This window comes from Myzus persicae, unplaced genomic scaffold (genome assembly GCF_001856785.1).
Source record: "Myzus persicae strain clone G006 unplaced genomic scaffold, MPER_G0061.0, whole genome shotgun sequence".
Lineage (NCBI taxonomy): Eukaryota > Metazoa > Arthropoda > Insecta > Hemiptera > Aphididae > Myzus > Myzus persicae.
Window position 1 is genome coordinate 249,325 of NW_019102509.1, and position 15,765 is coordinate 265,089.

General features: G+C 29.5%; 1 protein-coding gene across 1 annotated transcript; it reads right to left on the reverse strand.

The window, feature by feature from the left end:
• Positions 1 to 91: 91 nt before the first annotated feature.
• Positions 92 to 14,775, reverse strand: LOC111032295 (protein bark beetle). The gene is made up of 36 exons (XM_022312561.1): positions 14,277 to 14,775; positions 14,038 to 14,210; positions 13,763 to 13,959; positions 13,476 to 13,650; positions 13,072 to 13,241; positions 12,695 to 12,924; positions 12,511 to 12,629; positions 12,306 to 12,442; positions 11,236 to 12,235; positions 10,932 to 11,174; positions 10,680 to 10,866; positions 10,457 to 10,617; positions 10,167 to 10,393; positions 9,769 to 9,951; positions 9,461 to 9,702; positions 9,160 to 9,400; positions 8,978 to 9,083; positions 8,668 to 8,916; positions 8,322 to 8,566; positions 8,075 to 8,259; positions 7,740 to 8,012; positions 7,380 to 7,666; positions 7,041 to 7,309; positions 6,838 to 6,982; positions 3,899 to 4,162; positions 3,582 to 3,839; positions 3,257 to 3,495; positions 2,921 to 3,135; positions 2,259 to 2,489; positions 2,066 to 2,190; positions 1,866 to 2,000; positions 1,514 to 1,784; positions 1,261 to 1,456; positions 928 to 1,172; positions 654 to 840; positions 92 to 585 (listed from the first exon to the last, which is right to left on the reverse strand). Exons 1-36 carry the CDS (start codon positions 14,568 to 14,570, stop codon positions 425 to 427), a joined length of 8,265 nt encoding a protein of 2,754 aa, XP_022168253.1. The 5' UTR covers positions 14,571 to 14,775; the 3' UTR covers positions 92 to 424.
• Between the last annotated feature and the right edge of the window lie 990 nt (positions 14,776 to 15,765).

A 15,765-nucleotide genomic window follows, 5' to 3' on the forward strand; every position in this document is an offset into this window, starting at 1 on the left:
ATTAGTAAACTGGACGGAATACTTTTTCGTTTTAATCACAACATACAAATTAATGTTTTAACTCTAATTAAATTATGTCTATAATATTACATATACATGTATAAAAAAAAAACAAAACAAAAAATTAAAATATACCTTGTCAATTTCCCTAAACCTAACAAAAATATCCGTTTATCCACGAAAAAAAAATTAAGGGACTCTTTGAATACAGTCACAGGCAGTGTGGTGCAATAGTGCGTTATGTTTTTCAACACAATTTCTTAGCAGTAAATAGGTACTAATAAATTAAATGTTATTAATACTTCATAAACATATTATAGGTACATAATATCCTACTCGGCGAGTGGGTCTCTGGACTAAGAGATCGATTAAGCAATACAAATAAATACTATAACTAAATTTAGGTACATAGGATTATGATATATCACATTGAGGTTTCTAGCGGTTGGCTATGTGATCTGGGCGGAGGTGAAGGTGCTTGATCTAAATTGGTTTCAAGTACTTCTGCACTACTGTATACTCCTCGACTACTTACGTCTGTCCACATACCCACTGTAGATGCAAATGTTGAGTTATCCCTAAAACCTAAATTTATAAACATAGTTATATTTTTTTATTTTTTATTTTGTGTTTACAAAAAACCAAGAAATTACCTTTATTTTTATATGCTAAATCATAATCATTTTCGATGTGTATAGGATCGTTAACATTGTGCACTTCGTACAACTCACTTGGCTCGTATTCATCAACAGACGAATTAAATTGTGACTTCATTATGGAATCGTTACTTCCATTGGCTTTGGATGATATTGTGTTAAAACCACTGCTATTATCAATTATCTATAAATTAAAATGATATAAGTTTTCTTAATTAGTATTGCTACAAATTATGGAATATCATTAAACTATAAAATTATTTTAACATACTGGTTTACGTCGGTAATTTAATTCAGAAAATGCTGGCTGTGACAGGGATAGTGATCGTAAAGACGTTAATGATTGGCGAATTGAATTCCGTCTGTTTAGCCTTTGCACCTGCCTTCGCTTTGATTTAGTCCACCAGCAACATAATACAAATGCCACACAAATCAGACAACCAAATATTAATCCCGTAACAGCAATATTGACAAAATCATCACGCCACTTCAATGGGTGAATAGTCACTTGAGGGTCTAATAACAAATAATTATTTTACTAACAATAAGCAATTTAGAACTTAATTGTTTTTATTTTAAAGCAAATGTGTTATTAGTTTATTACCCATTTCACAAATGAAGGCGTTACGAAAAGCACATTCTAAATTAGTGTGTACTTTGTTAAAACCGAGTGCTGTACACTGACCAATGTAGTCAATATGCTGAACCCATATTAGGCCATAGTCATAGATCTGCAATTGCAGTGTTCTCCTGATATTCGCATAGTCACCAGTAATGAACGGCATTGAAGCATTCATAGTCTAAAAATTAAATATAACATTTAATCTATACTCAACAATACATCATGGATTATTTACCATGCAAAATGTCTTAGCTTCATGAAATGTCATTGGTACTGCAATGTATCCATAACAAGTGTTAGAATTTGGCATTAGAATCCATGGTGGAGGACATTTTTCTGATTCTAAAATAGTTTTGTTTGTTGAATAATACGGTATTACATCAACTGGCATTAATTCTATTTCATCTCTGTAGTCTTTGATGCGCCCATGGACAGCAATGGTATCATTAAAACCCCAATAGTTGTGACGAGCATCAATGGATCCATCAATAGCATAAATGTAATCACTGCAAGCGTTAATGTGATGATGATTATTTTAAGCAACAAGAAAAACAATGATCATTTTATAATGATGAAAATATCTTTACTTTGATCTATTATTACTGGTCGCAGCTATGATTTCATAGTTATTTTCAGGGTCATAAAATATATTGTGTATATAATATTGACCGTTTGATAGAGCCAATATTGTTCCTTTGTTCTGTAAGTTTGTTGCTTCATTCCTATAACAATAAAATAAAATGTATAATAACACAGTTACACAAATAAATTGTAAATACATTTTTACCAATAAAATCCGTTATGTGAAGTTGATGACTGTAATGGCAATCGAATTCCTTGAAAACCAGACATTTGTAGAACATGAAAACCAATGTTACTATAAACGTAGTTGAATGTAAAATTTGAAATAACCTTAAAATAATAGAATGTTAAAAATTAAATACGATATTATTTTAAATTTTGTATTATTAAATAATTACCTGCACAAGCTGAATGATGTTTTCATATGGAGCGATATTATCAGAGAAAAAGTTGCGGTAAATGGTTATATGTTGTTGAGGAGCCACGCGTATGCCACTTATATTTAATACTGGTAAATTAACATTTTCTGTAAATAAATTATTATGGATGATTGCTTGCAAAGCCGTTGCAAATCCACTGGAATCTGCAGTCACTTTAAGACCACCTTGATTTTTCATAACAAGATTATTCTAAAATTAAAATAACAAAAACATTTAAGAATTGAAAAATATTTTGCCTGCATGTTTTTGAAAATTAAAGCAAAATAATTTAAACACAATGAATACAAATAAAAAACAGTTCATTATAAATTCGAAATTGTAAGAATTAAAACACAACTAGTAAAGTCAAAAGGATGGAAACATGGTATTGTTGCTATTTTAATATCAGGGTGGTAAAAAATATTTGAATATTTAAGAAAAAAGTATTATATAGGAACATTATATTAAGGTGGATGGATAAAATAAACCATGGTTTACTTTATTACAAACGTTAGCTGACCAGATTAAGTGAGAATGAATAAATAAATAAAAACATTCAGAAAAAAAAAGTTAAAAGGAATTTATACCAAGTGTTTTTTTAAAATTATTATTTAACTAATCACAAAAAAAAAATGTCTTACATGAAGTAGTAAACTTTGAGTATTTTGCAACTGAAATTGGATAGGCATGTCACATGTACTAATGTTTGAATTGGGTATGTGACGACAATTGTTGATTATCTTATTCCAAGCAACACTAATATGTGGATTCACCTCACCTGCGCATGCATAACTAATAGCACCCATAAAATTATTGTTGATCACTGAATATGAAATATTATGTTCAGTGTTGCGATCTAAAAATTATCAATAAAAATATTTTTTTCTTTCATTCTTATTTTTTTAATGTGGTTTATAATGATTATTAATATCTATAAAAGTATTATATTACATAATACATTAATAATATGAACATACCAAAACCTATTGCAGCAATGGGAAGGGTCACAATTTCTGCAATAAAGCCATAAATACGAGAAGAAGCAGCACGAGCTATAGTTTTCAAACTAATGCTACCAAATGTGGATTTGATAAATCTTCTTCTTTGAGATTTTGGAGATTTTACAAGACGAATAATTTCAGAAGTTTTATTATAAATTATTCCATCATATATTCCCACATAATCACTTTCATGTGCTAAATTTAATTGTAGTAATCTGTGATATATATACAAAAATTAAAATGGTTAGCTTTAAGTAAAATTAATAATAATACTAATAATAATAACTATTAATTTGCTTACCTTAAACCTAATGATTTAGATCCCAAATAACTACGGAAAATTTTAACACAAGATATAGGTTGATCGCTGTATTTGAAGTGTACAATCATTCGTTCATACACTACTACATCTTTAATGGGATCACACATGTCCAATAAACCGAATGTGTCTTTAGGAATATTAACTTGTTTTAACACATCAAAGGAACTTTCGTCATTTTCTTGTCCTTCTCCGGTTAATGAAATTATGTTAATACCAATTCCAGTATTATTTTCAATCCTGAAACACCAATAAGTAATAAGTACAGTCAAATAATTTCTAAAAATATAACAACTAACCAATTAGAAAAAAGATGTATGTTTTGGTGTTTAAATGTAATGACAGATATCCCATGAGATGCTGAATTAGTAACATTAATAGAATTAATGTAAGGAGATTTCCCAATTATCATCACAGCAGGAGATAATTCATTATGTAACACTCCAGCACCCTCAACTCGCACGTATTGTAATTGAGATTGCACATTTGTTTTCAATCCGTGGTTTTCATTGTCGTGCAAAAATTCAGAATAATCGTTTACTTCAAAATCATTGTTAGAAAATCTATAAAAAAAATAATAGCCAATTAAATTATTATATGATAATTGAAATTAAGTCAGTGTACATTTTCATAGTGAATTCAGTTGATATTTGTTCAAATATATGCGATTACATATTGTATAAGGTTAAATTAAGTATTAGTATTAACTGTATGGAGTATAGTATAACCAGTGGGATAAGATCAGTCTTACTCCTTACTCCATAGGGCAGAGGTATTCAAACTTTTTCATCCCACGGCTCCTTTAAGTCTTCACAAAATGTTGACGGCTCGAATATTATGAATGACAATAAAGTCAATGTTTATATGAATGTAATTTATATTTTTTTATTTATTTACCATATTACATAATATATATATAAAAAATTAAAGCTATATTTAGCGAATGATTGTTGTAGACAATTCAACGTTTCGCAACCGGTGTGCCTCAATGATAATAGCAAACGTTTTTCGTAAAAATATTTATTGGTTTTCAATTATACTACGCGACTTCCTTTGACAACTAACGCGACGCACAATACCTCTGCTATAGGGTGTTAACATTAATTGACAACACTCAATATCTTCACGTTGAGCAATAGAATTTAAATTTTGCTTACTAGTTGGTTGTTATGACATTAAAATACATATTTTTATGGCCTTTGAATTTTTTGAACTTAAGGGGATTGGTGGTGGACAGTTTTTAAGAAGTTCGAAATAGGCAATTTTCAAATTGCATACATGCGGGTCTTGTAAATGTGTGCTTCATAAGTGATGATAAGTGTGCAAGGCCGTAGCCTGAAACATATTTTGGGGGGGGGGGGGGGGGTCTGAACCCTGGTACGACCCTGTAAGTGTCTATAACAGTGTGTAAAATAAATAGCAGAGTGTTATTATCCATGTACAAGTCATCTACTCAGTGTTGCACTAGTGAACGGTAAACAATTTTAGCTCATTTGTATGCACTTTTTGTCAATCCTACCAATCGATCTAATAATGCTATAAATTATAATATTTAAGGAAACAGATCTGAATTTGTTATGATGTTTGCTTGATATCGGCCAGTCTACATTTTAAGATTTCTGAATTAAATTTCTAATAATCAACTTTTGAAAGTTCAAAAATTTCAAAATATTCAAACTAAATTTATAATTGTTAGGGGGTAAAATTGGGAATAGTAAACTGACAGATCTCAAGTAGAAATAATAACAAATTCAAATCAGTTTAAAAAAGTATTATCGTATTACTAGGTCGATAAGTATGATGGACAAAATATTAGTATGTTTTGGCTAAAATAACTGTCTACCACCGATTCCCGTAAACTTGCAAATTACAGTTCTCTAGCTCACAATCCTCACATAGTTCTCAACTATTAAAATGCAGTTTTTCAAAACTGATAGCAAAACAGAAGAAGTTGGTTAAGCTACCAAAATACATTAAAATTTTTTTTTCATTTTATTTTTTTTTTATTTTAAATATATTCAATCTGTTTACAATAACAAACAATAAGTAATAAGGATAACAAAATATTTACAAAGACATGAATAAAATGAAGAGGAGACCATTCATTTACAGAACCTCAGAAGACTTCTTATTTTTTAAATTTTTTTTTCTCTATTTTAGGAGGTCTCTACACCAGTTTCTTTTTAATCAACGGGGAATTTGTGGTAATGTATGTGAGAGTGGACATGTTTTTAATAAGAGGGTTTGAGCGGTTAGTTAATTTGGAGTGGAAATTTGAATATTGGCTTTTAGCAAGTTCGTTAACAGTTTGAATTTTTAGGTCGTTGTGGAGAGATGCATTTGTTATGTACCAAGGAGCACTGGTGATAAGTCTTAGCGTAATTGATTGAAAGGCTTGGATAGGACAAATATTTGCGGGTTTAGCTGGCCCCCAAATTTGGATGCCATAAGACCAAACTGGCCTAATAATTACTTTGTATAGCAGTAGTTTGTTTTTAAGGCTTAAGTTGGATTTCAGTAGAGGTCTAAGTAGATGAAGGCGAGAGTTGAGTTGTTTGCGTTGTTGCTTAGTATGGCTTGACCAGGTTAGTCTTTTGTCCAGAGTGATGCCTAAGTATTTGGTTGACTGGTTTAGTGGAATTTGTTTGTTATTAAATTGTAGTGGGGGGCAATCCAATTTTTTTAGGGAAAAGTTTACCTGAGAAGATTTTTCGTCGTTAATTTTGATTTTTCAGTTTTTGGCCCAGGATTCTATTTTATTCATTAAAAAATTAGGCAAAAAATAATTAGTGATTAAAATAGGTAGTTGCCATATAAGAAAAAAAATGCTATACTGCACATGCGCAAGTCTAATTAAGTTTAAAAATTCAAAGGCCATAAAAATATGTATTTTTATATCATAACAACGAACTAAAAAGTAGAATTCAGATTGCAGGGCTCTAAAGATATTGAGTGTTCTCAATTAGTGTTCACACACTGTATATGAGTACACTAAAATACGTAATCTCCTAGGGGTTTTAATGTTTAGTGCATTATTATTTAAAGTCAATAACTAATTAATTTAAATCACTTGAATATTTTTTATTACGTTCCAGTAAAGAATTTTGGTGGGGGGGAGGGTCCATACTAATTTAAGCAAATAATTCAATTGAAGAAAAAAAATCTGGTATACCCATACTAGTAATAATAATATAAAACAAGGAGAGTCAGGGACCTCCCCTTGTTGTGACACTATTACCTTATGCCTCCCCAATGATGTTGATTGCTAATAAGAATACTTTCGGTACAGTACACAAAAACAAATGATTCATCATTCCAATCACATGTTAAATATTCATCAGTAAAATTTAAAATTGGACAATCCAAGAAGTTGTTTTCATTTCCTGAAATAAAATATAAACAAGTATAGAAACTATTTTTAAATTTATTCAATTAAATTACCTAAGCATCCAAAATGTTGTGGCCAACTTTGAGCAGCAACTACCATTTGACTTTCATTATAGTAATGTTTCTTCCATGTAAACCAATTGTTGGAGGTACTACTATTTGATCCAATTTCTTTACATACGACTTTAGCATTAGCTTCAGTAAATGAGCGATCACAAGTTGGTAGCCATTGCATAAGAGTACTGTTCCATATCTCCAAAAATCCAAATACATTGTTATTCGTTTCACCAATATTTTTCATATGATTTAACCGTATTGTGGGCCTTCACAGATAGTATAATTAATTATACTTAACTTAAAAATGTTTAATTAATTTTGCCATGATGATATTACCTGGACTTCAGATTGTGTGAATGTGGTATCATGACTTTAGTCATTGGCTTAAATGTTATTTCACCACCAGTATATCCCCGAGCAACCAGAGAACCAAGAACAAGGATGCCAATATTAGGCGCAAATTCTAATGTTGTTCCTGGTAATATAGTCAAAGTTACTCCAGGCATTACAGTAATGTCTGATAAAACTATGTATGCATTTTCTTGTGGAGTGATAATCATTGATTCTGATATTTTACCGCCTAGTACTCCATTTGAGGTCCGTAAGATATCATCCCATGTGGTCTATTTTAAATTTTAAAAATATATTTATTATATATAGTATTAGATAAATATAGAAGTTATAAACAGTACTCACAGATAAAGATGCGTCAAAAGAATCATCGATTAAAAATGGTGTAAAAACAGTCACTGCATTATTATTCCAATCGTCAAAATCAAATATAAGGTCTTTTATACGATTAATATCTAAAGAACCCCAGTAGTTGTTTGCCATGTTTATTGCATTACTTGTTCTTGATGTATGCAGACCAGCAATAACATTATAGTTCATATTATTACTTGATGACATTAAATTACGATCGATTTTAACATTTTGAATCCCATCAAATATAATCAAAGCAGAGATTGACTAAAACATGAAATGAATTGTAAGTTATTGGAGAACAAATGTTTGGTATATAATATAATTACTCCTGCTGTAAGTAACCTCGAGTTACTATTAAATATATTTTCTCTGAACAATGCAAATACCGAACTCATAATTTCACATTGGCTTTTAATATTAAACTTAATCATGAATTCTCCAATGTTGGAAATTATCGTATTCTTCCAGATTAACATATACTTTTCCATACCAGATATCATTATCAAACCATCTAAATAATGTTTAATTTTGATGTTAAAGGCTTTATATTTAAGGAATGGATTGATAAATTACCTTTACAAATGTTATTTTGAATAGTATTACGGGTGATATTTAACATGGCAAAGTGTCCACCAATATTCAATTTTAAATTTGAATTGTGAACCAATGTATTATTATCAATTATCACAACATGTGTGATGTTTTCATCATATGAATATAAATATGGTAATGTCAATTGGATACCATCTTTTAGATTGCGTTCAAATGAATTTCCTGTTAACTCCCATTTGAAAACATTCAATGAATTTTGTGTGTCTCTAATGGTGAAAATAAAAAATAAAATCATAATTTATAACTTCTTTTAGTATAGTAAATAGATTAAAAATATAAAATATAAAGTATAAATGAGTAAACATACTTGGAATGATGATTGATAATTTTTCCATTATTTGCTATTATTGAATTATTGACGCTAATATGAATATGAGATTTGTTAAACAATCCAAATGGAAATGAAAACGGCTCAATTTCTCGAACTAGTAAACCCTCATTTGTATTATAAGATATATCACAATCATATAAATGTATCGTTTCATTTAAAGCACGTAAATAATACTGGCCTTTTTTTGGTTTATTGTTATATTTGTGACTTTCAGTGCTCATAAATCTATCAAACAACAACAACAATTTAACCTAGAATAAGAATTTATTTTTGAAAAAAAACTTACTCGCTGTAATAAGTAATAAATACTCCAATTTCATTGCTTTTAATAGCAGTTTTTGTAACAAATAATGTTGGTTCCGGTTGAACTAATAATCCTTGATTTATTGTAGCTAAAAATTATATTATAATAATATAATTTAAATACTTTAAAATTTTAAAATATTAAATTCTTTTAAATATTTTTACCTGGTACACATGATATAAGAAGAACAATATTTCCTCGTGGATTTGATCCACTACTGTAATTTAAAATGACACCATTGGAACTACTTTGAGTAGGGAAAATTCCAGTATCTTGATTAGAGCTCCATAAAATATTATCATTCATCTTATTACTATGAATATTACGAATATAAATTTTTTCACTAGTATTGTTGTGAGGAATATTTAACATTTGAATTCCAATAACATAATTGATTTTCGTACACTAAAATCATTTTCAATATATAAATACAATTTTTCAAACATTAATTAAAAATTGAATTACTTGGAAAATTATTTTGGATTGAATTGGTTCTGTTAAATGTATTTGCTTAGTGATGACATATCTAAATTCATTGGTTTTTAAGTCTATTTGGAAATTTGATTGATCATTTGGCAATAATACGGGCTTATATTGATATGAACTTGAAGCAAACGGTTTAAACCAACCGGCCAACTCTCGTTGTTTATCAATGCTAATTGAAACATCATGCTGAATACCAAATTTATTCCTTTCAATTTTACTGTCTGAAAATAATAATACTTGTTTATTATTTATCTATTTATCATAAATTAGCTATGTATAATATTTACCTTGGATGGTCAAACCAAGTTGTTTGAAAAATATCCCGGCTCCTTTATTGCCACTAAACTCTGAATTACGAATATAACTCAAACTGTTATGTAAGTCAGAATAAAGTACTTCTAAGCCATGTCCAGCATTATCTGTTATGCGAACACCTTCAAATGTATGTCTATTCAAATCTACCTGCAGTGCTGTGAAAAAAGAAATGCAATACACATGTAAATGCTACTGTCGCAAAACTAAATTTTTGGAATTTAAAAATAAAATCTTTGAAGAGGACACCGCCCATTCAAAAATTGGTGATGAGAAACTATTTTGCATGGATTCTACATAGTCTACATACTTAAATGGTTGGAGTACTTTTATAGTTAAATAAAACATTTTAATTAAATTTTAGAAAACATACCTGGTCCAAATTCATTAGTAATATAATCGAAAAGACCAGCTTTTTCTATTGTAATATATTGTAGATTACATGTATCTGCCAATACACCTAATCTTAAGCCGGTCCAACCAGGTTGTTCGCATCGAAAAGCAACATCTTTTGAATGATCACATAACTGTTCAGAGTCAATTACTTTTTCTACTCTACAATTTATCATATCTATATCTTCATCAGTACAAGTGACATTACTGTAAACGAACATTAAATTATAATTGGAATATTCAAGAACATTTAAAAGTTTAATTACTTACGTTAATAATACTGGTTCTAATGGATCAGCAAGAGGTACATCAACTTTCCAATCTGCGGGATTTAAAACTAGACCCATTTGACGACATACTAAAGCAGCGTTATCAATTGTCCATCCGTAATTACAAACTGTTCCCCATGTGCTTAACTCTTCAGAGAATACCTGTTTTACACAAAATGTAATCTTAACATAAAATAACATAAATAAGACAACAAATTTCATACTTGAAGTCTTCCTTCATTAAACGTCCTTCCAGCAACCAACTTTACTCGAGTATTTACATTAACGGTCTCAATTGGTTCATCAACCACAGGAATAGGAGGCTCATTTAGAGTAAATTTTATATTACCAAAGCCTCTACCACGAGCTTCTAATTTTCCTGCTACCATTATGCCAACACCTGGATTAAATCTAAAATATTCACATTTTAGACAACAAATACAATCATGGTAATTTATAAATAAATATAAAATTACTTCAAAGTGACATCAGGATGAATAATTAATTTTCCACTTGACGCCACATTAATGTCTCTTGTGACAATATATTCACCACTATACACAGTTTCTACACCATCTACTTCTCCACCAAAATCATTGGGTTCTTTATATAATTGAGTTACAACTGTAGAAACAGTCATTATTGATGTAGTACCCGGGTTTGTAGGATGTAACAAGAAGGGAACAAATTCGATTTTAGCCAAATTATACCGGTCACGTCTATCAAACATTGAACAACAAATAAAATACCACAAAATAAAAGAAATAATAACTAACTTACCTATGAAACAGTCTATTTATGATAAAATGATCATCAGTGCTTCCTAACCAATTATAAGTAGTATTTACTACAAGACTCTGATCTTCAAGTTGTACTCCTATTTCATAATTTGATAATGGATTTTCAATAATATTTCTCATAACAATTACATTAGACGAAGCAACAACAATTACTGCTGCCACTTTATTTCTTGAAACCAACTTAAAAGGTTGAGTTATTTTATTATTCTTTAAATAATTCCATGTGAATAGCAAATTTTGTAGTTGACTATAAGTACTTAATCCCAAATTAACTACATAACTTCCACTATTATCATAAAATTCATTATATCTCAGTAAAGCATTTGTAGGTGATTCATCAAAATCTTCATCAAAATGTTCATTCCTAATTAATATACAACCATACTCTTGTTTTTTGAATCGATTGAACTCCAAAATTGCATCCATGTTAAGCATTGGTCTAATAAGTACTGCCAGCTTCTTATTATTAAAAAATTCATTGTACGATATAATTACATGAGTTGTGGTAGCTTGTCGTTCAATACATGATTTTATTTCTAATGCATAAATGCTGAAACCAAAAACATTCCCTGTGACATTGATCTGTGATTTTCCATGACACCATCCATCAATTTCTACTGTGTTGTTATTAATTTGAGAATATGTTAAAATTGTTTTCTGTGGTACGTTGCTGATTGTTTTGTCTAATAATCGAACAGCTATTCCTGGTCCAAAATTTGACTTGATTAATGAATAAGTAACGTTGCGTACTCCGCCATTAGTATTTGTTAAAATTCCAAATCCATTATTATACACTATATCTGAACCTAATATAGTTAGGTCAGCAGAACCATTAAAAATATTGACTCCAGCACTTCCACTATTGTTGTGCACTGAAGAATTGAATATTGACACAGCGCTATATAAATTCTCAACAAATAATCCAGAGCCAATATTATCAGATAGAATACTTTCAGATATATTGATACTATGCCATTTCACTAAAAAAATATGAGATAATTTAAATTAAATAATTTATCTAATCAACAAATATTAATAATTTGATCTTACCAAATCCTGATGTTACTCTGAGAAGACCGAATACATTTGTTCTAGCCGGGGCAGAAAATTGAATTAATATGTTGTTACGACTTGATGTTACTGATTGTGGTACAGTATTGTTGAGAACAGAAATAGTAGCTAAAAGCCTAAAAATAAATATTGTATATTTAATAACATAATATAGCTTAATAATTATCAAATTTATGAAAAATACCTATCAGGAGTTGATACTTCTCCATCATAAATGTATATAAATGAATTGTTGTCAAGTTGTTGAGAACGGGTATGTTCAATGTTCACAGTTAAAACTTGTCCAATTTTAGTGAATAAGCTCTGCAATTAAAAATATATAGATTATTAAATGTCAATAGTATACTCTAAAATAAAATTATATGTACTTTATAGCAGTTAATTTGTTTAGCGTTATAACTATTTTGTTGAACAGAAACAAGAACAGGAAATGTTTGACTAGTTGTTGTTGGAAGAGAACACAATTCGTTAACATTGCTCATGAGATCATGATTGACATTGCCTTGAACCATATGTATGCCATCTCCTTTGTTGTTAGACACCAAAGTTTTCATTAAACTCAATTGACCAAAAGATGAATTCATAAAAATACCATGTCCTGAAAATAAATCAAAAATAAATATATGGGTCAATATTTTTGAAAAATTAACAATTAATAATTTATTTTGTTACCAACACATTGATGTATAAACAATAGGATTATTAGTTTTAAAAAAAATGTATTTAATACACAATAATATAGTACCTCTATTATTTTTTATGATACAGTCTTGTAAATCTAGTATAGAATCTGATGTCGTTATGTTAATTCCATTATATGCAGAATGTAATATTGATACATTCCTTAATAACGGTGGTACTCCATCAACTTCTATGACTGAAGTAGATTTAAACTCAGCACCAACACCAGCATACCTAAAACATCATAAAAAAACCATATAGGTACTAAACAATAAAAATATTAAGATTATCAATCCAGTGGCGTAATTACAAACTAAACAGGGGCAAAACATACAGAAGGCAAAATATTGCCTAAATCATCCAAATGCTTTTAAAAATTAGATGATGTAAATGTACCCCCCCCCCCCTTAAAAAAATGCCACTGAATTAATGATCATTAATTTTATTTAAAATTAATAAATTACATACGTTAATATAACATGATTCAGTTCAGATAGAGATACTGGTTGATATAGGGTGTTATGATTTATTAATGATTTTTTGAACTGAGCTTTTTCAAATTTGAGACCTCTCCAATAACTTTTTACAGCAAAGCTGTTTTCATAATATGGTTGACATTCAATAGCAATATCTTGCTTAAGATCTGAAAATTATGTTTAAATAAATACTTTGAGATTAAAGATGATTCATTAACGATGAGTCATATATTTAAAAATATAATTGTATTAGTAATTGTTATAGACACTTCAACGAACCACAGCTCCCAGATCCTAATTTTTTGTTTTCCCATCCGCTGCAACTATTTAAATCATTTTCAATCCCTTCACATTGTAGATTAGACAATAGAAGACGCGTATGAAGCTTGTCTACTTTGGGTTCCATCCAACGTAAGAATTTACCTCCGCGATAACCCAAATGCCTACACGTTGTTTGGAGGTCTGCATTGTTCCATCTGTGCATTTAAAATGAGAGCGTTTAGTTAAATCATTTGGCAACTTACTGCTAATTACGCTTATTAGAACTTCCTTACTGTGTTGATGTGCAAACTGATCTCCAAGCACCTTTATAAAATAACTGTAAACGTCCAGCTAGTATACTAGGACCATCTACAAGTCTTATATTTGAAGAAGACTGACTTAAAGCATCGTCTGTGTCTTCTACATTAGCACTAGATGTCATTACAATTTTGTTATGAGCATCTCCCTACAAAATGTTTTAATGGTGTAAGTTTACATGTTTGTTTATTAGATTATTTTTCAAATACATTACATTAGCAATAATTGATCCTTTAACGGTGATCCCGGTTTTCGGTGAAAATTTAAGTATTACACCTGGATCTATAATAAGCTGACCAGTATCTTCAATAATAACATTGTTTAAAATGAAGTAAGGGCTTTGATCGGCCCTTAAACGATGATGATTAGCAACAATTCCTCCGGGCCATTCCGTATAGCCTTTATTAGATTTAAGTTCATTTGTCCAAGTATAATCGGCATGTATATGAAATGCGAATACCTGAATAAAGTGAAATAGGCCCAGTAATTTCACTGTTGTTAAAGCCATTATATTTTAATATCACATAATTTAAATTAGTAAAGTATCGAAACAAATTTTCTAGTTCAAATGGTTTTACACAAACGATAAAAAAAAAACAACAAAAACCGAACGAAATTCTTTAACTAAACTACAAGAAAAATGTTTTTTAAACTATTTGAAATCCTACACCCAACCCATTGTTTGTGTTTTCGTACGGTACTATCAATATAGTGTATTTTGTAATATATAGTAAATAATCTTGTTATGACTTTATTAGCGTAGCGGGTCTATGTGGAGGGGATCATGTGTCGCAACAGTCAACAGGTGAACGGAACAAAGACATTATATATAAGTGTACCATTTTTTATTGGATCCCCAAATTCCTCTTCGACCGTTAAATTTAGAAAGATAATTGACAGTTGACCACAGCTGAATAAATTGATGAAATATATTTCGTCTATATAAGGGGCGGGGGTATTCTGAGCGTTGGATTTCAATTATTATTATTATTACTCTAAGGCACGGTTTAAGATAGACTTCTAAGGAGAATTATTCGGAATCATTATCAAATAGGTGTCTAAATATAAATTGTTTATAATACTGATCAATGATTATTGACATTATTTTATTGTACCTACCTACCGGCTATTCGTTCTACACATATTAAAATTCGACGTAATACGTAGAGCTGCAGTCAAATCTCAAATTATAATATTTTATTTACATTATATTTATAATTGTTGTGTCTGTGTGAATGTAACTTTCACAACTCACTTAATATAGTATATAGGTATACATAATACATTATATAATAATTTAGTGAATCGTAATTTTTGTTGAGAACAATAAAATTTTAAGTGGGAACCCCTAGTCGTAGGATGAGCTGAAGCCTGAAGCCCTGCTAAAAATTTTCAATGTGGAGTTTCGTGGGAGGGGGGGGGGCTCTGCCACCATCCTCCTTTTTACTAATTGATGTTAACATGACATTCATCAAAAAAATCATGTCAATATAGGTAACTTTAATATTTCTAAATTGTTACTTTGAACTTCAAAAGCTTATCTGATTAATTTTTTTTTGGTATAGGTAGAAAAACTTATAGAAATGTTGTATTAAATTTTTTAATTTTTATTGAATCTTAGATATGAAAAGAAAATTCTTGTTTTCTCATAAAATAATATGCACATTTTTCAACTGAATTTTCTAATTTTCATCAAAATTCTA